At 48.6% G+C, this 20918-nt stretch overlaps 1 protein-coding gene across 2 annotated transcripts in view; it reads right to left on the bottom strand.

Annotated features, from left to right (window-relative positions):
- celsr1b (cadherin EGF LAG seven-pass G-type receptor 1b) overlaps positions 1–20918 on the bottom strand; it is a 43324-nt gene that overhangs the window by 12508 nt on the left and 9898 nt on the right. Inside the window, exons 2-14 of one of the 2 annotated variants that reach the window (XM_077021536.1) lie at positions 18303–18941; positions 16599–16821; positions 15594–15709; positions 13928–14016; positions 8630–8787; positions 7444–7604; positions 7231–7356; positions 5790–5956; positions 2810–2995; positions 2413–2526; positions 1988–2162; positions 1550–1691; positions 402–522 (exon numbers count right to left, since the gene is read on the bottom strand). In XM_077021536.1, the coding sequence (XP_076877651.1) occupies positions 402–522; positions 1550–1691; positions 1988–2162; positions 2413–2526; positions 2810–2995; positions 5790–5956; positions 7231–7356; positions 7444–7604; positions 8630–8787; positions 13928–14016; positions 15594–15709; positions 16599–16821; positions 18303–18941 (2417 nt within the window). The remainder of the gene's footprint in view (positions 1–401; positions 523–1549; positions 1692–1987; positions 2163–2412; positions 2527–2809; positions 2996–5789; positions 5957–7230; positions 7357–7443; positions 7605–8629; positions 8788–13927; positions 14017–15593; positions 15710–16598; positions 16822–18302; positions 18942–20918) is intronic. The other variant, XM_077021537.1, reaches the window with a different exon arrangement.

Genomic DNA, 20918 nt, shown 5'->3' with positions numbered 1-20918 from the left:
CTTCCAATAAAGTGAGTATTGGAAAAACTAATTTTGCTGCTGAATGTAACTACTAAAGTAACTTGTAATCTAACGTAATTACTTTTAAAATCAATTAATATGTAACGTAACTAAGTTACTTCTTAAAGGAATAATCAGTAATCGTATTACTTTTTCAAGGTAACTAAGCCATCACTGGTCTCCTAATATACCCATGTTAAATTCACAGTAAACGCATGTTAGATTCAGGGCGACAAGATCTTTTGCGAGAGATTCGACACTGTTCCAAGTGTACAGCAGCTGTAAGCAGTCCAAATCCATCAGCTCATTTCTGAGCACACGTGAGGATCCATGACTGATTTATTGCAGCGCAGACACTAGGCAGCAGCCTGAGGACGTGCTGGTGTGTTGTGAGGTGGTACCTTGCAGCTGCACACACCGGTGCTCTGGTTACACTCCCTCCTGAAGCCTTTGTTGACGTCACAGTTGCACGGGCCACAGTTTGGGTAGCCCCACCATCCCCGAGCACATGGCTGGTCTCCTCTGTGTGTGTGTGTGTGTGTGTGTGTGTGAGAGAGACAGAGACACAGAGAGTGTGTTGAGAGAAAGATAGACACAAAAGGCATAATAACTTTGGAAAAAACAACATCAAACAAATATGTTAACCCCCCAAATGGAGACAAGTGTTCCTCATCCTTCAAAGAGAGGCAGGATTGCTGCTGTCTTTTCATACTCGAATCCTAATTCCAGACTAAACACCACACTCAGCTCAGCAGAAATGCATCCTGCACTTTACCTGAGACATCAAAAGCTTCCCAGCAATCAAAGCCATACTATATATCCATAGCATTAGTAAGTACAAGGGAATTGATGTGCTATATGAAACAAAGCTATAAACTAAAGTGCAACACAGAAGTACTACAGTTTAATGTGGACTTTGTAACAGATTATTAATACATACTTAAATTTATCTTTCAAAAAATACCTAAAGTATTACAAAGTCTACTCTAAAATATGAGGCTAATCCTGGATAATCCTGGACTTTGTTCAGTCGTATGATGCTCAGTTAATAATTCCAGTTTAGAAAAAATTCAGGATGAAACCTGCTGTACTGAAAGACTCCATAAAAAATATTACAAAACCACAAACACAGCACAGACTAATCTAAAACATAAAACCTACTGTAATGAGCGTCGGCTACTCTCTAAAACTCTCTACTGTACAATTGGCTCACAGAGCTGCTCTGCTACCAGTGTAGTGTGGCACACACATGTTTATTACCATCTAGAACCTGAGGTCCAACCCTTTTAACCATCAGATGAGAAAGAATACTGGAATGTTGTTGTTTTTAATGGATAACCACAGTGCAACACTGAAATGAAAAAGCAATTTCAAACCAATTACCTCTTTAATGTATAACGCCTGAGGGTCATGTAAGCAAATTCACTGTGATCGAGCTCAGGTTTCTTGCCGTTTACCGGCGTATCATTTTGTCAGACACTGGACAGATTGTGGAGGCACAGCAGGGCACGGAGGACCCACTGCCGAGGAGAAGTGACTGTGCTCGTACCTGTGCTCGCAGTAGCGTCCGTAGTGGCCGTGTGCACACTGGCAGGTGTAGCCGTGCTCGGTGGTGGGCTTGCGCACGCAAGTGGAGGCGTGCTCGCACGGGTTGAGCAGACACGCGTCCACGCAGCCACTCCCAAAGTAACCTGACCCACAGTGGGCGGAAAAACCAGGGAGGCTTTTAGTACATTTCACACATGACTACATTCACCCACGCCCTCCGCACCTGTCCGCACCCACACACACAGGCTTTTTATTTTAGAATGCAACATGATATACAGACAGGCTCCTTTGACAAGAATTCAGCGTTTTTCTTTCATTTTTCCAACTTCCTCCCAGGGTTTAATAGTAGCCAATTAAGAAAATTAGGGAAAGTGGAAACGCCCGCAGGACTTTCTGCTGGATCTGGCGCTCCGGACGTAAAGCCCCAGCCTGTCCTCACCTGGCTCGCACACGCAGGAGCGAGAGGACCAGCTGTCCCTGCAGCGGCTGTGGGGGGGACACACGTTGGACACGCACATGCTGGCCACGTCACAGCCGTCCCTCACGCGCACTCTCGTGGCCTGACGCATGTTCACGTTGACCGTGTTGGTGGAGGTCTCTCCCATCCGCACGCCCTACGCAACGACAGCGTAGTGAGGGGGGGGTGTGTGTGTTTGTATGTGTCTGAATGATGCTTCTATAAAATAAAACACATGTCTTGGAATCTGTGTTAACTACACATGTGTGAATGCTTGTGTGTGAGAGTGCTGTTAAACTTTGATTCAAGACAGAACCTGTTCTTCATCAACTAATTTATGCTACTTTTGAGTAAATGGCTGTGCTTGTGCACCTGCATGTGTGTTAGTAACACACACACACACTCACCTGCATGCAGCCATCAAAGCCATTGAGCACGGTGCCGTTCTTCTTTGCCAGTCCTCCAACAGACAGAGTCCTCAGCCTGCAGCCTGGAAGCTCATTCCCGATCTCCACTGTCCCCTGCACCGCCGCGCAGAACCAGCACCCGGGCCAAACACAGAACCAGCAGCACCACATGTACACATCAGATCAGGAAGAGCACCACACGCAGCTATAGGTGCAACCCTAGTGGCACTTGGAGAAGAGCCTGAAAGATCACATGTTCTCGTACACTGTTCCGTTTCCAACATCGTTCGATGGCTCTCAGTCATTTGCACACTTATATCAACTGAGTTTAAAAGGCAGATTAATACGACAGGTTTCTTAAAACTAGGACGTTGAGGACGGCGATGTTAGCGCCCACCTGGAAGACGCCGTAGTCCAGAGACACCAGGGCCATGTACTTGATGTCCTTCCCATCTTTACCGCTCTTCAGCTCCACCAGGACGTGGTGCCACTCACCATCGTTGACCCGCACCTGTGGGAACTCCAGCCGCGCCACCCGCTGTGCCCCAAGGAACACCTGGAAACACAGGTGCCTGTTGCTCACCTGTGACAGATAGATTCTTTTACACTTTTCCCCCTTATATACCTGTTTGAAACACATTATTATATAAGTTTTTAATATATTATAATATTTTTATATTGTGTAGTGCTGGTGTGGGTGTAGCGCTGGTGTGGGTGTAGCGCTGGTGTGGGTGGTGTGGGTATAGCGCTGGTGTGGGTGGTGTGGGTATAGCGCTGGTGTGGGTGGTGTGGGTATAGTGTTGGTGTGGGTGTAGCGCTGGTGTGGGTGGTGTGGGTGTAGTGTTGGTGTGGGCGGTGTGGGTGTAGCGGTGTGGGTGTAGTGTTGGTGTGGGCAGTGTGGGTGTAGCGCTGTGGTTGTAGCGCTGGTGTGGGTAGTGTGGGTGTAGTGTGGGTGTAGCGCTGGTGTGGGTAGTGTGGGTGTAGTGTGGGTGTAGCGCTGGTGTGGGTGGTGTGGGTGTAGCGCTGGTGTGGGTGGTGTGGGTGTAGCGCTGGTGTGGGTGGTGTGGGTGTAGTGTGGGTGTAGCGCTGGTGTGTGTAGTGTGGGTGTAGTGTGGGTGTAGCGCTGGTGTGGGTAGTGTGGGTGTAGCGCTGGTGTGGGTAGTGTGGGTGTAGTGTGGGTGTAGCGCTGGTGTGGGTAGTGTGGGTGTAGTGCTGGTGTGGGTAGTGTGGGTGTAGTGTGGGTGTAGCGCTGGTGTGGGTAGTGTGGGTGTAGTGTGGGTGTAGCGCTGGTGTGGGTAGTGTGGGTGTAGCGCTGGTGTGGGTGTAGCGCTGGTGTGGGTGTAGCGCTGGTGTGGGTGTAGCGCTGGTGTGGGTGGTGTGGGTGTAGCGCTGGTGTAGGTAGTGTGGGTATAGCGCTGGTGTGGGTGGTGTGGGTGTAGCGCTGGTGTGGGTGGTGTGGGTGTAGCGCTGGTGTGGGTGGTGTGGGTGTAGTGTGGGTGTAGCGCTGGTGTGGGTAGTGTGGGTGTAGTGTGGGTGTAGCGCTGGTGTGGGTGGTGTGGGTGTAGTGTGGGTGTAGCGCTGGTGTGGGTAGTGTGGGTGTAGTGTGGGTGTAGCGCTGGTGTGGGTAGTGTGGGTGTAGTGCTGGTGTGGGTAGTGTGGGTGTAGTGTGGGTGTAGCGCTGGTGTGGGTAGTGTGGGTGTAGTGTGGGTGTAGCGCTGGTGTGGGTGGTGTGGGTGTAGCGCTGGTGTGGGTGGTGTGGGTGTAGCGCTGGTGTGGGTGGTGTGGGTGTAGTGTGGGTGTAGCGCTGGTGTGTGTAGTGTGGGTGTAGTGTGGGTGTAGCGCTGGTGTGTGTAGTGTGGGTGTAGTGTGGGTGTAGCGCTGGTGTGGGTAGTGTGGGTGTAGTGTGGGTGTAGTGCTGGTGTGGGTAGTGTGGGTGTAGTGTGGGTGTAGCGCTGGTGTGGGTAGTGTGGGTGTAGTGTGGGTGTAGCGCTGGTGTGGGTAGCGTGGGTGTAGCGCTGGTGTGGGTGTAGCGCTGGTGTGGGTGTAGCGCTGGTGTGGGTGTAGCGCTGGTGTGGGTGGTGTGGGTGTAGCGCTGGTGTAGGTAGTGTGGGTGTAGCGCTGGTGTGGGTGTAGCGCTGGTGTGGGTGTAGCGCTGGTGTGGGTGGTGTGGGTGTAGCGCTGGTGTGGGTGGTGTGGGTGTAGCGCTGGTGTGGGTGGTGTGGGTGTAGCGCTGGTGTGGGTGGTGTGGGTGTAGTGTGGGTGTAGCGCTGGTGTGGGTAGTGTGGGTGTAGTGTGGGTGTAGCGCTGGTGTGGGTAGTGTGGGTGTAGCGCTGGTGTGGGTAGTGTGGGTGTAGTGCTGGTGTGGGTAGTGTGGGTGTAGCGCTGGTGTGGGTAGTGTGGGTGTAGTGTGGGTGTAGCGCTGGTGTGGGTGTAGCGCTGGTGTGGGTAGTGTGGGTGTAGTGTGGGTGTAGTGCTGGTGTGGGTAGTGTGGGTGTAGTGTGGGTGTAGCGCTGGTGTGGGTAGTGTGGGTGTAGTGTGGGTGTAGCGCTGGTGTGGGTAGTGTGGGTGTAGCGCTGGTGTGGGTGTAGCGCTGGTGTGGGTGTAGCGCTGGTGTGGGTGTAGCGCTGGTGTGGGTGGTGTGGGTGTAGCGCTGGTGTAGGTAGTGTGGGTATAGCGCTGGTGTGGGTGGTGTGGGTGTAGCGCTGGTGTGGGTGGTGTGGGTGTAGCGCTGGTGTGGGTGGTGTGGGTGTAGCGCTGGTGTGGGTGGTGTGGGTGTAGTGTGGGTGTAGCGCTGGTGTGGGTAGTGTGGGTGTAGCGCTGGTGTGGGTAGTGTGGGTGTAGTGCTGGTGTGGGTAGTGTGGGTGTAGCGCTGGTGTGGGTAGTGTGGGTGTAGCGCTGGTGTGGGTAGTGTGGGTGTAGTGTGGGTGTAGCGCTGGTGTGGGTGTAGCGCTGGTGTGGGTGGTGTGGGTGTAGCGCTGGTGTAGGTAGTGTGGGTATAGCACTGGTGTGGGTGGTGTGGGTGTAGCGCTGGTGTGGGTGGTGTGGGTGTAGCGCTGGTGTGGGTGGTGTGGGTGTAGCGCTGGTGTGGGTGGTGTGGGTGTAGTGTGGGTGTAGCGCTGGTGTGGGTAGTGTGGGTGTAGTGTGGGTGTAGCGCTGGTGTGGGTAGTGTGGGTGTAGTGTGGGTGTAGCGCTGGTGTGGGTAGTGTGGGTGTAGTGTGGGTGTAGCGCTGGTGTGGGTAGTGTGGGTGTAGTGCTGGTGTGGGTAGTGTGGGTGTAGTGTGGGTGTAGCGCTGGTGTGGGTAGTGTGGGTGTAGTGTGGGTGTAGCGCTGGTGTGGGTAGTGTGGGTGTAGCGCTGGTGTGGGTGTAGCGCTCTCACCAGCAGGTTGAATCTGGACTGCTCCCCGGCTCCAGCTTGCAGCAGCACGCCGCCGGTCTTGCGGGTACGGAACATCAGGCCCACGTACCACGGGATCGCTATGGTGATGTCGGGGTCACTCCAGGAAACCATCGCATGGCCATCAAAGTGCAGCGGTGAAGGCATCACTGCAGAGAGGAAAACAGCCAACACAATGCACACACCTACAAGAATATCACTGCACTTCAATAACACTGATCCCAAACACACCCGTCAAGTCATTTTCCTCGTTCTAAACGTGCACTAGATAAGAAGGCTTTTGATGTTGTGACGTGTTTTTCTGGAATGCTGCAACATGGGAAATAATCGGGACCGTTTGCACGGTGTTTCCTAACGAGGACCGAGTCACGTTCGTACACACTGCTAGCTTGGGGTGAAATATTTCACATCAGCATGTCTGGGCCAGACAGGCTGGAACAACAGGGTTGTGAAGGAGTGGAGACGTCTCCCAGCACACACACACACACACACACACACACACACACACACACACACACACACACACACTTCCCCTCCGTGGATCTGCCAATGCGAACTGGGTAATGCTGGAGATCGTGGAGATTCACTCTGTGCTGATGGCTAGCTACGTTATCGAGTGCTTGGACTGTTAACTTTCGCTTGAAGGCTGAGACACTCTGCATGCTGTTTGTAAAGATACTTTACACTGAATAAAACAGACCACACCACACTTTAAAGAACAGGCCACATCAGGCATTGATTGGATCCTCAGGGAATATGTCAAACTAAGCTCTCTGAGAGCGCTAATCCCCTGACGCCGTCTTCCTTAAAGTGAACTTCAAATTGAACATTCCACCACATACAGCACATCGCTACAGAGCCAGAGCCACCTACGATAGCCCAACCTGCCCCCAAACACTTTTCTAAAACCCTGAGCAAGACTTCTTCTATGAAATACCAACATATGCTGGAACCTGCAATGAATAAGGAATCCTAAAGCCTATCAGCCATCCTTTAAGAACCACTCTATAATTTACATTTATGGAATTTGGCAGAGCAACCTATAAAAGCGCCTGAAAAGTATCAGCCAGTACAAATAGGTTAGAATCCAAAAATAACCTTGAACTGAGATACTGCTAGGAAAAAATAGAAAAGAAAGAGTTAGTGCTAAATCTGTATACAATACAATGCTATAAATCATATATGTAATCAAACTGACTTCTAGACACTTTTTTGGAGCCAACCAGAACAGACATTGCCAGTCTAACACAACAATAGTCCAGGGTAAAACCTGACTGAGTCTCTGACTGAGACTGAGAATCTGCTTAGTGTGAAGAATGTAGAAAAGAAAAGAAAAAAGTCAGTCCAAAAAAGTGTGTGTGTGTGTGTGTGTGTGTGTGTGTGTGTGTGTGCACCTTTGGAGGAGAGGCAAGGGTTATCCTACCATGTTCACAGTTTTTCCCTCCATAGCCCAGCGGGCATTTACAGGAGTACGTGCTCCAGTTGTTCACGCACAGCCCTCCGTTGTGACACACAACCCCGCTGCAGAAATCCCTTTTCGCGGGACATCCTGGAGGAGGGCAGACAGGTTTGCTCATGACTGACCCGCCCGGTGGTCACCGAGGGTGGAAACAGCAGGGCGTGTGCTGCCCCTCACCTGCGCCGGTGCCGTTGTTGGCGATGGAAGCGGCCATGTCGATGGCTGCGCCGTCAATGGTGAGGTTCTGCATGCAGCCCACGAAGTTGCGGTTCCGTATGGGGAAATCGGGGAGGTCCGGGACACCACCCAGGAGCAGAGGCCCAGTGAGGTCCAGAGACCTGCACATACATCACACATACGTGAGACACACATGTAGCCTCCAGCTACATCTTCACAAATTACCTTCAGACTACAGCCTCCTTGTAGCTGGGCTGCAACGCGCATTGATGAGACCTGCAGGCATTTATAAAGCTTCTCAATTGGTATGGGCCAAACAGGTTATACTGACAGGCCACTTTAGTTGTATCTTCTTCATAAAATTATAAGGGTTAAAGAGACCTTATTATTTGTTTCTTTTTAACGCTTTTCTAGATTTTATTAGGAACTATTTAAATCTAGCACACTGTCCAGTGGTCCAACATAACAGCCAAAATGAGCTAATCTAAATTAGCTGCAGTACAACAGACTTAACTAGACTTAGCACGCTAACTACCTGCTATGGAATTAGAGCAGCTTTCTGAACGTGCCTCATCAGATGAACTCAAGAGCTTAAGCAGAAACAGTTGAGGAACCAGTTGAGGAAAACCAAAAAATATCCCAGGCTAAAGGAGCTTGTAGAGTACGTGGTTTGTTTGACAAAGGCAGCATGGCTTTTTAGAGGTTCAAGCAGAGGCAGAGAGGGACGTGGGTGAACAGGGCGCAGGAGAATGCACTGTAATCTCCTGTAATGATGAGCTACTTAACACCAGCCTGCAGTTAGCGTGCCCTAGCGAGCTCACCCGCCCCAACCCGCCCCACCCCGCCCCGATTACGCTCGTCTTGTTCGGGCCCAGCATCAGACCTCTGGGCTCAGGGAAACATAGTGAGTGTGTTTGTATACATTTGTGCAAATTAAAAGTTAGTGTGTATATCCAAATGCAAATTGGAGAGACAGAAAGAGTGAAAGACACAGAGAGATGAGAAGAGAGAGAGAAGAAGAAGAGAGATGTCCTGGATTACATCTTCATGCATATGTGAGTCGTGAGACCAATACGAGCTCCGGGTGAAACGAGACATTGTGTGAAGCCCACAGCCGTTAGTTACAACAGGGAGGAACGTGACCCACGTGACCCAGCAGGGAACGTGACCCATGGCTCTCACTCACTTCTTCTGGCCCTTCTGGGTGCCCTGGGCGGCACAGGTGTAGTTCCCAACCTGACCACCAAAACGTACTGCCATGGCAACGTCACAGTCGTCTACGGAGACCACAGCCACCTTCTCTTCTGAAGGCCCATGAGGGAGGCCGAACTGTCCGATGTTGGGCTAGGGGGACATAATGGACACAAGGACATTGTCAACAATGTTTTTTGAGTTTATGTGACTACGGTGTATTTTTCAGCATCTTTTGAAAAACCAGATGAAATCAAAATGATCAAAATACTGACCAAAAAAACCCCACAGGAGACATGGAAAAATGAACATGAGATGACCCCTCTGTAAGAAAACAGCTTTGTTTATTGTTGTTTTTTGTTGCTGTTGTTTCCGTGGAGATAACGTGGAGAGATGCGTTTGTGTCTAATCTCTCAGACACAGCAGGAGGTGTCAGTTTACCACTCTATGGAGCCCTGCACTCTGTAATTCACCACCTAACTGGATTAAGTCTGAGAAACAGCGGTGACAAGAAAACAGAAGTGGGAAAGAGGGAGGGAGGGAGAGAGAGAGAGAGAGAGAGAGAGAGAGAGAGAGAGAGGGGGGGGGGAGACTGATTCAGTGAATGAGTGAGAGAGTGTGTGAGTGAGAGACTGCGAATGAGAGGGAGGAGAAAGAAAGAAAAAGCATCACTCCATGTCCAACCTCCCTGGAGACCCAAGTGGTTTCCACAACGCAGTAGAGGTCCTACACCCCGGTCTGGCAACACCCTCCCACACCCTGAACTTAGGACACGTGCTCCTTTAACCTTTATTCACTGCATTGACTTTTTATTTGTTTTTCCATTCTCGTCATGCATGCCATGTGACCTTTGAACTGTGCTGGATGGAATACCAGGGGACGTAATGTTGGCCAAGAGGAACCAGGCTGGGCAGATTCATTCAGACGTTCCAGCAGCTCAGTTCACAGCATCTCAGAGGGCCTGAAAGGACTCCAGACTGATCACCAATTCATCAGTTACGTGGGCTGTTTTTAAATAACCGTCGATGTTATGAACCACAATTCATCCAGAGCTTAGTGTCCAGAAGGACGGGCCCCGAGTCAGCTGGAGGAACCGTGGCGAGGACAGGCAGTGTTCACTACAGTGGTGATGTCTTTACCTGACAGTCATGACAAGGCTACACACACTCAGACCCAAACAGCTCAACAGCTGACTACTATCAGACCGCACAAGCCAGAGCCCGAGGGTACAGCCTGTGTTCTAACGAACACTGCTGTTGCAGTTCAGATAGAAATACGTAATACCGATGTTCTAGTCCTCTGCTGTCGTGTCAGAGGAAGAACGCAACACCATGCTGGACTACATCAAAAACATGGCAGTACAAACTCTGACTGGAACCTTCAAAATGTTGTGAGCAAGATACAGTACCAGTAATACTCCCCAATACCAGTAACGACTCCCCAGTCACCACGTCTCTACTTCACACCACACGATAAACTAGGGCAAAAGAACCAGTAAAGGTTCCAAAACTAAATACGACACCAAAGACCAGATGAGTGGCACACACGCTCCTGCACATCCCCACTAACCTGCTGCAGCTCCCTCGTGGACCGAGACGGCAACACTTCCACACATCACCACATCTTTTCCACTGCGACACCTCTCAGTAGCTCAGAGGTCAATGCCGAGCGCCTCGACACGTCACATGATTCGGCAGAGAGCTGCACAGTTGGACGGCTGTACTGTGTTTTTATTTTATTTTTATTAGAGTAGGAAGGGGTCTCTAGCTTCCTGCCCTCCCGGAGAACACGGCCAGCCGCACTCCTGAGAACACTCACCGGCAGTCAGAGTGAGGCTGAGTAGAAATACAGCTGCGTATGAATATGGCTCAGTATGAATACTGCCGAGTATGAATTAGACCCCGGCCTGCAGAGTAGAGGAGACTCGGCCCTCGGCCACTCAGACAGGCAAGTGGGGTTCCTGAAAGTACTCATAACTTCCCCTTGGTGTAAACCGTCCCATGGATGATTTAATGCAGAAGAGGAGCTCTCTCTAGGTGACCAGCTTTCCTCGTCTTGCTGAATGGAGCTGTTGGTCATATCGGAGTATATATCGGGGACAGCGGTTCAGCACATGAGCAGGATATGTCTCGGCAATGATGTACGAGAATCTGATGATCATACCACCCCTCACACTCACCCCCACCTCAAACACACACACTCACCCACACTGCAAGGCATAAGTGCTTCTGCACACACAGCACCGAACACAAACATCAAATCCATATTGAGAAAAGTGCTGGTTTAGCTGAAACACCACATGAATTATGCAAACTGCCCAGTATAACCACAGACATCACCCCAAATACACTAACTGTGTTGACTCCACAAAGGCAGTTTTGACATACTGCAGATGTTTCCAGCAGCACACACACACACACACACAAGCAGCAAAGCAGTCTATTCACATTCTTTAATGAAGACCTCCTGTTCTGTTTGGGGGCTGTTAACACTCTTAGTACTTCTACAAGTTTTTAGTGCATACCTATGACTCTCCAAAGTAAATCTAAAGTCTCAAGTGAAAAGGTATGAAGTGTTGTGCGTAAATAACTTCCAGAAGCACAGCAGCTGGTCAGAGGACACCAGATCATGGAGAAAGTGTAGGGGCTGTGACAAGGCCATCGATCACGTCTTAGGAAGTAAAAGAGTCTTTGAAACTGATAAAAACCATACATTGCTGGTACATGTAGATATAAATCTCACAAAGGATATATTCCGTCATGCAAAAATCTTGCAGCATTTTGTTCATGAGATATGGCATATTTGTTTCTTTTGGCACAGAGGTCTTTATTAGACAACATTGGGATGTTCTTCCTCAAGGACAGTTCCTCTAAAAGCATTCCTCATGCGGCTGCTCTTATAAGAATAATAGGTCTGGAACTTCTTGAATCTGTCCCCAGAGGCAGCAAACAGCCATTTTTCTCTATATATCTTTCTTGCTGACTAAAATCACCAGATAGCACAGCAAGGGGGGAGGGGGGTATCCCTGAGTGGCCCACCTCGCCAGTCTAAAGGAAAGCCATTAATGAGAGCAGTCCTGACACACACACACACACACACACACACACACACACACACCGGAAGAACCCCAACTAAATCAACCTTCACACACACTCCATGCTATTAACAGCCATTACTGTCATATGAAATATGTGAAAGCACAACACTAAATCAAAAGCAGATCAACACTTCAGAATGCAAATCATAAGACACTAATGATCAAGAGGTAGAGTAGAAACCGCTGAAAGTCTTTAGTTCGAAACTTAATGGCCATAATTTGGTTTGTTAATCAGTGACGGATGAGCCAGGTTGTGTGTGAAAAACATAAATGCAAACATTCAAAATTGTACTTAAAATACTAGCAAAGGTGAAAGTGGAGACTACAGACAAAGTAACAGCCCAGAATAACAGAATATGGGAAAGAATAAAATAAGCAGGTCAAAGGTCACAGCAGGGAACAGAGCCAGAATATGAGCCCCATGTCCCCAGCCTGGAATTTCCAGATCGGAATTTTAAAAAATATTCCCACAGCACCGAATTTTTACCACTTGGTACAGTTATATTCTCATAATGGACAGTTTGGTGAATTAAACATGGAGATGGTAGTGGATACACGAGCATTTGGTGAACAACAGTGCTGCATGTGTATATACGTGTAGGTGTGACAGAAGACATTAGTGCCATATGGCTGTTCCAAGCACGCCAAGCACCTCATTGTAGGCTGGATTAACTCAGCAGGGGCTCAACATTGTCTCCATCATGGGTGGAGTTCAGTCTAAATGCAGGCCGCAAGACTGAGGGGTTACAAGCACTAGAACACACACACACGCACACGGGGCAACACTGCCAGAATCAAACCATTTGTTTTTGGATGGGTTTTCATTTACAGCTTGGCATGTACATTACAACCACCTGGGCTGCACAACCACCTGGCCTGCTGTTTTTTATTGGCTGTCGTTGGACATTCCAAGTGAAACGAAACGCTGCCAGCACGAATCCATCAAAATCAATTTCACACGACATAGCATCTAATGACCAGTTAGCACTCTGTCCACATCACAGCTGCTCAGAGCAGGAAGTACCGACCGGATGATTAGGATAACTCTGACACCGTCAGTCCGATAACACGTTTGTGCACTGACACAGTATAGTCCCGTCGCCCGAGTCCAGAACACAGGTGAACCTCTGTTAGCCAGTCCAGTTAAAAGACTGACTTCAAAAATATAAACCCACGGTACGACAAAGTCATCCAGCAGGAGACTTCCTTTCATAATTCCTTCAGTGAGAGAACTTTCAGTGAGAGGCGGTTTAATCAGAAATGCATTTCTCCATGTCTGATTATCTGCTCTATTGACAAATGAATCTGGGAAAAAGCTGGTTCTCTACTGACCTCTTCACTGACCTCTGACACAGAACTGCCTATAATCACCACTAAGCTTCCAAAACAGGCAGTATGCCCTGGGCACCGTATATGTCAGTAGAGCTCTTTGGCTGTAAAGGTCTCTGCTTCTGATTATATGTGACAGATGACGGACCCTCAATAGGCCAGTTTTACTTTCATAGCCTTGGATTGATTGGACAAAAGCCAGCCTTAAATAACCATTCTGCATCTGCACATGGTTCTCAGCCCTTAGCGGAGATGCTAAAGATGCTTCTTCAGTCTTTTAAACTGTATTGTGATAATACAATAAAAGAGCCTGGAGTTGAATGAGAAAATATAACTATAATAACGTAAAATGCCATTTAATACAATAAATAAAATTTACTACTATAATAAAGTAAAATTTCCACAGTTTGAATGGAATGTGTAAAAAAAAAAAAAAAAAAAAAAAAACACTTCACAAAAGGTAAAACAACACCTTGGTGTAACAAGACTTTCCACTTGCTTACAGCTATGAAACACGATACCTTATGTATTACATGTGGTTTCTTGACATAGTGCAATCCATTCTTGTCCTAGATGTGTTATAGGAGGGTCTTAAGACCGAGCAGGATCAAAGCAACAGAAAGCCAAGCTGGATCTTCTGAGGGGTTCCCATTAAAGGCTGCAAACTTTCATATTCAAAGATAGCACATGCTACAGGCCAATGGCAAACAAAAAATAATTATTTCTCTGCTGAGAGATTAATGACGTTAATGACTGATTATGCAAGTACCAGCCAGTAAAACGCTGTGCCCAATGGATAATTGCTGAAACTGTTTCAAAAGTGTTGGTGTGGAGCGGCAGGAACGCTGTCATGACGGGGCCCTTTACCTTGTTGTAGTAGTGAAGGTGCACGGTGTGCCACTGGCCGTCACTGACCCCACCGGCGAGGAACGGGGCCACCGTGGTCTTGCTCTCGCCTGCGGGGAAGAGGAGGCAGCGTGCATTGCTGTGGTTGTAGAAGGACAGAACACAAGCCTGGCTCTGCTAGCAGCCTGAGAAACACTGTAGAACATGGTAGAAACTATATTTAACGATGACTACATCTGACTAAATACATCTGACTAAATACATCTGACGCATACTGTTGAGGTTTAGTCAAGTCAAGTCAATTTTATTTATATAGCGCTTTTTACAAACGCATGAGTCCAGATCCCTAATGAGCAAGCCAGGGGTGAAAGTGGCAAAGAAAAACTCCCCAAATGGGACACGGGAGGACCAAGACTCAATAGGGAACTCATCCTCCATTGGGCGGCCCATTTAGTTATCATCTGTTATCTAGTCCATATTTATAGTTCTATTTCTATAGTTTAGGTATGTTCAGTTCCGTTAATGTCATATTATTTTCCTGATACCATGTCACATCTCTGAAATTAAGCATAATAAAGCATTATCAGAATACTTGATCTGACAATGCATCTCAAGATACAGCACACTGCATGCCAAACTAATAAAACAGTTCAGCAGCTCACGACAGAACTCACAAGGAGTTCTGCTATCCTGATGGCACTCTTCCAGTTCAGTGGATGCACAAAGGGAATCATTATAGAGGAGATAATGAAAGTCGTGGACCTCCCAAGAGGAGAACTCGGGCTTCACCCAGACGCTGTAATGTCTCTGGGAAGATCTTCTCTGTTGTACTTACTGTTCCTGTGCAATGATTGGCGGTGTTGAGGCTTGACCTCTGATTCTACTGGGTTCATCATTTACCAGAATTACATTGTTGTTGAAATTCCTTCATTCCCAGACAGTGCAATATTGTTTTTGGAGGAAATGCCTTTCAATGTCTTTGCTGTCCACTAGTGTCCACTGCTGACCACTACCAGTGAAAGACATGTGGACGTCACTCGGCCTCACGGTCAGTGTAGTGGCAGATCCTGCTGCTCTATTTCCTTTGGAAACAAGCTGAACATGAAACAGCGCTGTGGTGGCCCAGGAGGATGGAGGGACGGGGTTAGGAAAACAGGCACAGGTAGAATAGGACACGCTTCACAGCTCTCACCAGCTGCTTCCTTTGGTGCATGCCCCCCCCCCCCACACACACACACACACACACGTTGAGCCAAGTCACTCAAAGAACTGAGGGGAAAAGACTCCTCCTCTCCCCCCCCCCCCCCCCCCCCCCCCCCCCCCCCCCCCCCCCCCCTCTACCCCCTGATGTTTTCTGTAGTAAACAAAAGCCCCAGTCGTCACCACGTTTACCGATTAACTCAATTGTTACATGTTAATTAGCTTTCAATTCAAATTGTACTTCCTTTCATAAATACACAGCTCTGGAGTGAGTTTTCACTGTGGTGATACAGAGAGATACCTATGGCACACACACACGCTCTCGCGCACGCGCACGCACACACACACGCACACGCGCACACGCGCACACGCGCACACACGCTCTCGCGCACGCACACACACACACACACACACACACACACACACACACACACACACACACACACACACACACACACACACACACACACACACTTTAATCCCTCACCAGCAGAGAACGTGAGTTGGATCTGCTCCTCCACAATCTCCACAGCAATAAAGTCGTGCCTTTCATTAAACCTGCCATTATAGAGTAACAGTGCATTCCTCTCTCTGGTGGCAAACCTAAAACAAGAAAGAAATTAAATATTGACATCATTTTCATTAATAAAGCTAATGCTGATCAAATATTTCACCACACTACACATACTGTAATTCTAAAAACACTTTTACTGATGGAAGAGAGAGAAAAAGCAAAACAAAGGTCCAGGGCCACCAACGACAGGATTCTGCGTGATTTATGGATAAATAGGACGGGCCTGCGGGATGATGACCGCATCGTTTAACGTGTGCAGAACAAAGCCCACCAATCACAGCAAGGCCGAGGCAGGAGATGGTGAAGCACCCGGGGGAAAGTGAGTGGCAGGTGTGGGAGTGCGTGTGTCGGGGCAGTGAAGGCAGCATTGGGACACGCGGGAGGGAGAGAGGGAGCGTGTCAGGTAGCACATGGCACCAGGGCACAGGCACGGGAAGCAGGAACAAAAGATCCCCACTGCGCTACTTCCTGTTTGCAGATTGCCGTGGAGATGTGCGATGGGAACGTGCAAAGTTTTGCGTGCCTTTGTTTTCATCGTCGACATCGCGACTGTAAATTCCACACGCCGTGTGTGAAGGTGAAGGAATTGTTGGCACTGTCGGAATCGTTTGGCTAATTGCTGTAATCTTGCATACTTGATTTGTTAAAAGTCTTTTGAGGTCATGTTTAAAGAGACGTTGGAGGATGTTATGTTTTAAAAAATCCTGCAAAGCAAAACTATTTGCTGACGGGTCTCTGATAACAGCAATCAGGTTTTTTTTTTATATGACAATATTTCCCAGGTGCTCATTGTCCCTCATAGCAAATGATCCAGTGTATCAAGTTACTTTTTTTGTGGGGGTGGGTGTAAAGGACAACATCTCGCCGGATGGACAGACCCGCGAGGAAAATCCCAGACGACAGGCCTATGGTACTCACATGAAGGACATGGTGAAGTGGAACCTCTGCCTCAGGCCCCTGAAGGTGACGAAGGCCTTGCCAGGGAAGCTGCGTGTGGTCATCTGGCAGTAGGGCTTCTCTAGCGCCCCCTCTGGACACTGGCACACGAACCCCCCCACCAGCAGGTCCACGCAGCGGCCACCGTTCCTGCACACGCCAGGCACGCACCGGCCCGTGCGAGAGTTCACCTCGCAGTGCTCCCCTGGACGCAAGAGGCAGGATATCATCAGGTAATCATTTTGTTTATACGACACCCTTGCATAAATGCCCTGAAAATAAAGAACTGAAAACAAACTGTTTTGTAATAAAAGTGCTTTTGTAAGAAAACCAAACCAATGAGAGTCGACCAGCTTTCTACTGAAGACAATTCTACATCGTTCCTCCCTTGGCACGTACAGACATGACACCTAGGACACGTCGCTCAGCGACCTTTGCTGATTCATCCCATCAGTGCCCACAGCCCAAAGGCACTGGGACAAAGGGAGGCCAGTGGTGGTCTGTAGAACACCTGCCAGGCCTCCACAGCTCCATTCTGGAAGCAGGGACGTCTGAAGAAGTGATGACAGCTTGCTAATGGGGGACGCTGCCGGCGGAGAGGACACGGCGGAAGGCTTTTTGTTCTCCCCCAGGTCAGTGCATCCATGTGGATTCCTTTAGGGTTTGTTGACTGCATGCTGCCTGACATCAGTGTATAGTTCTGCCTTAGAGGCACACCTGATCAATCTGGAGATGGCGCCGGATGACAGAATATCTACGTTCAGGATTAGCAAGTGCTGTGACGCACCACAACTGAATCCAATTCGCTCGCTTCCCAAGAACGTACAAATGTGTGTGTAGCATGCGCATTTCCAGATAGAGATATTGGGTGCCATAATAGTAAATAACAGGAGTCTCCATCTTAAACCCCAGTAAGATGCGGGCTGAGGTTGGGCCGGGTCTGGGGGTAAACGCTGGGTGCACTAGTGCACACTCACAGGACTCGTGATCCTGCATTTCACACGCAGCACCAGCTCAGCTGCTGCCTATTGTTTCCCTGCCATTATGCTGACGAGGTCTCGGCCCCCCGAGCCGCTGTGCGTTTTGGGACAGCACACGGCAGCTTCCAGGGGTGTAATGAGCCAAATGCCTGCGAGGTAATCCCTCCTTCCAGAGGAATTACAGGGATATATTACAACGTAATGAGAGAAAGCCAACGCATGAACTACAGAGGCGACTGTCAGCACCTCTGGTTATGACCACTGACTACCGGAGGGCTCGAGTGAGGCACGGATTCACTGTTCTTTACAGTAGGATAGAAATCTGAATCCATGGAGAAAGAAGCTGTCAATGTGGGTGAAGGATCCAGAGAAGGAACGATATGTTGATGGTACACCTGCCCGTTCCTCATGTCAAGCAGTTCTGTGTTAACATTACATTTCAAAGGCCCACAAGGTTCACATTCCTGTAGTATCAGACCTAATAAAGACGAGCCGAGGAGTTACAAACAATTTGTTAAACGATCAGCTACTGCCAATGTAAGCCTGTAATAATCCTCCACCCAGCTGGAATGTTAGACTCGTATACACCTGCACGCTCCACAGGAGAAAACATGACAGGTCAGATAAGAAGTCCTGGAAGGAAAAGGGAAAGCAATGAACCCCCACAAATCCCCACAATCTCCCACAAACCCCCACACACCCTCACCTGTAAAACCCTGCGGACACTCGCAGGTGTACCCTCCCTCGCGACTGTGGCACCTCCCGTTGTTTCTGCACGGCGCAGAGTAGCACAGGTCGATCTCCGTCTCGCAGTAGTCTCCCGTGAAGCCCGTCGGGCAGCGGCATCGCAGCCCGTTGACGGGCCGGATGGGCCGGAACAGCACGGCGTCGGAGGCCACGAAGGGCGCCGAGCTGTCGAAGCGGAGCGCCGCCACGCACTTCATGTAGTTCTGGCAGGGCTCGCGCAGGCAGACGTTGTCGTCGAAGGGCAGCACGCGCTGGGCGGTGACGAGCGTCAGCAGGGTGCGTTTCAGGTACAGCTGCTCCTGGAGCTCCTCCGTGGGGAAGAAGCGGCCGGGCGCGCCCCCAGGCAGCAGGGCGGAGAAGGTCACGTTGAGCACGCCGCCCGGCACGTCGGTGTCGTTCTGCACGTTGAAGACGAAGACGCCTTCGCGGCTGGTGGAGAGCACGCTGGCCACGCCCTGGACGAACAGGCCCAGCAGCGGAGAGAGGAAGCTCTTCTGGGACACGTTCTCCAGACGGACCGTCACGCTGTTGCTCAGCATCTCGTCCGTGATGATGGTGGCACGCAGCGTGCAGAGCGCAGAGACCTGGTGGAGACCGTCTGAGGACACAGCAAAGAGTCACGCGGGTCATCCAGGACATCCCGAGAGAAACAGGACACACTGCCTTCCAACACATAATCTGTGTTGTTATAATCTAAATTATTACATGCAGGGACACTCCTCACCCATTTAACACAGAGATACTCAAAACAAAGAGAGGATAGAGTTGCTGATGTGCTGCCATGCACTATTTATGAGCCATCCTAAAGCTCTTTATGAATGACCATCAGAGGATGACCTCTGAACTCTGAACTCTGAACCCAGCAGTGACACGGACACATTTAAAAACTCCAGCACCACTGGATATTCTCATGCACGACACCAGCACAGACCTGCAGTATTCATAATCACCAGTAGGATAAAAAAAGATTTCAAATACACAACCTGCACCTACAACCATGCAATGCCATGGGCCATTACCCACATCACAGCGGTCATGTGAACAGAACCTAATCAGAGAGCAGATCACTGCAGGTGAGCGTGGCCAATGAGTAACGCTAACCCTCTGAACCTGTGCACCTTTAAGACAGGTGTATCTAACAAAGCAACCAGTGAGCCACCAGTGTAAGACTGCGAGTGTTTTAAATACAGTGTCCGCAGACTGGAACGCCTGTGCAGAATACGTAGCAGAGCATCAGTAGCATTTGACACATTTGTCCATATATCTGGTAAACTGGCAGCATTGATGTCTCTCCTCCTACCTCCTGCTTTCTTGCAAGCGTGGAATATCCACTAAAGTTCTCACACAAAGGCCTTCAAAGAGCACATGAGCACAAAGAGGAGTGCCCTCTCTATGCATGGCGTGTTGTTCATCGAGCGTTAAAGGAATACCTCACACAAATACCAGCAGCACCAACACTGAACTAAAACCCTAGAGGCCCCTTTACTTACTCTTATTTACATAACACTGTCACGTTTTTGAGGCTTTAATAAGCAATGCTAGACTTTTTAGTTCAAGTATGATTCATTGTTAAAAAGAAAAATTTTAAATTCATTCTTAAATCAAATAAATAAATAGTAAAATGTATATATTTAACAAAAAATGTTTTATTCATTAAAAATATATATATTATTTATTTATTTGATTATTTGTTAAATAAATGTATTTAACATAAATAAATATATTTAACAAAAAAAAAAAAAAAATCACATGATGACATAACAGACACGGGAAGACGTGCACAGCATTCTTGTTGAGTTTGGATTCGGCATTTACTGAAATGCATCTGCTGTAATCATCTGCACTCCCAGCGATGCAGCCATCACAACAGGTTTCAGATGCATTAACGGATGCATTATTAAATCTGCTTAAAGTTGCTCCTAGCCGAGAATGAAAAAAGACAAAAAACAGCTTTCTCTGAGCTACTGGACAGCAGGCCTTAAGCACCTCTTGAGTGTGCCTGGCAAGACAGGAGAGTGTAAGACGCTGTATGCTACATCTGCTTACCACACCATGATGGCTGCTCTCTATTGTCTGTTCTGGTTCAGGCATTGTTCAGCTTTAGTGTATTCTCAAGCCTTCAGTTCATCCCTGTGTAAAGGGCCCCTCTATCATCTCAATGGAGTGAGTTATAATTGCAGGACAATGTGGAGACTCGTTTCCACTCTGTTAGGCTGTCTTTACATAGCGTCAGCTCAGACATGCAGGCACAGACATAACGCAGGTGTGCTTTTCACACACACACACACACACACACACACACACACACACACACACACACACACACACACACACACACACACACACACAAAAAAAGACAAAAGTAAGTAGTAAGTAAGTAGTAAGACAAAAAAGCTCAACCACAATATACCAAATCTAAAACCAAACCTAAAAGATCCTGAAAACTGCAAATATGAATCAAAGTTGAAACATTTTTAACTTTTTGTTGAAGTTATTTTTTCTACAGAAACCTCAAAAACCTATCACACTATATGAATGTTGATTTAAAACAATTAGAAATGACACTTAAAAGGCG

Source organism: Brachyhypopomus gauderio, chromosome 11, assembly GCF_052324685.1.
Source record: "Brachyhypopomus gauderio isolate BG-103 chromosome 11, BGAUD_0.2, whole genome shotgun sequence".
In the NCBI taxonomy this organism is placed as follows: domain Eukaryota; kingdom Metazoa; phylum Chordata; class Actinopteri; order Gymnotiformes; family Hypopomidae; genus Brachyhypopomus; species Brachyhypopomus gauderio.
This window is presented reverse-complemented; position numbering and strand designations above follow the sequence as displayed.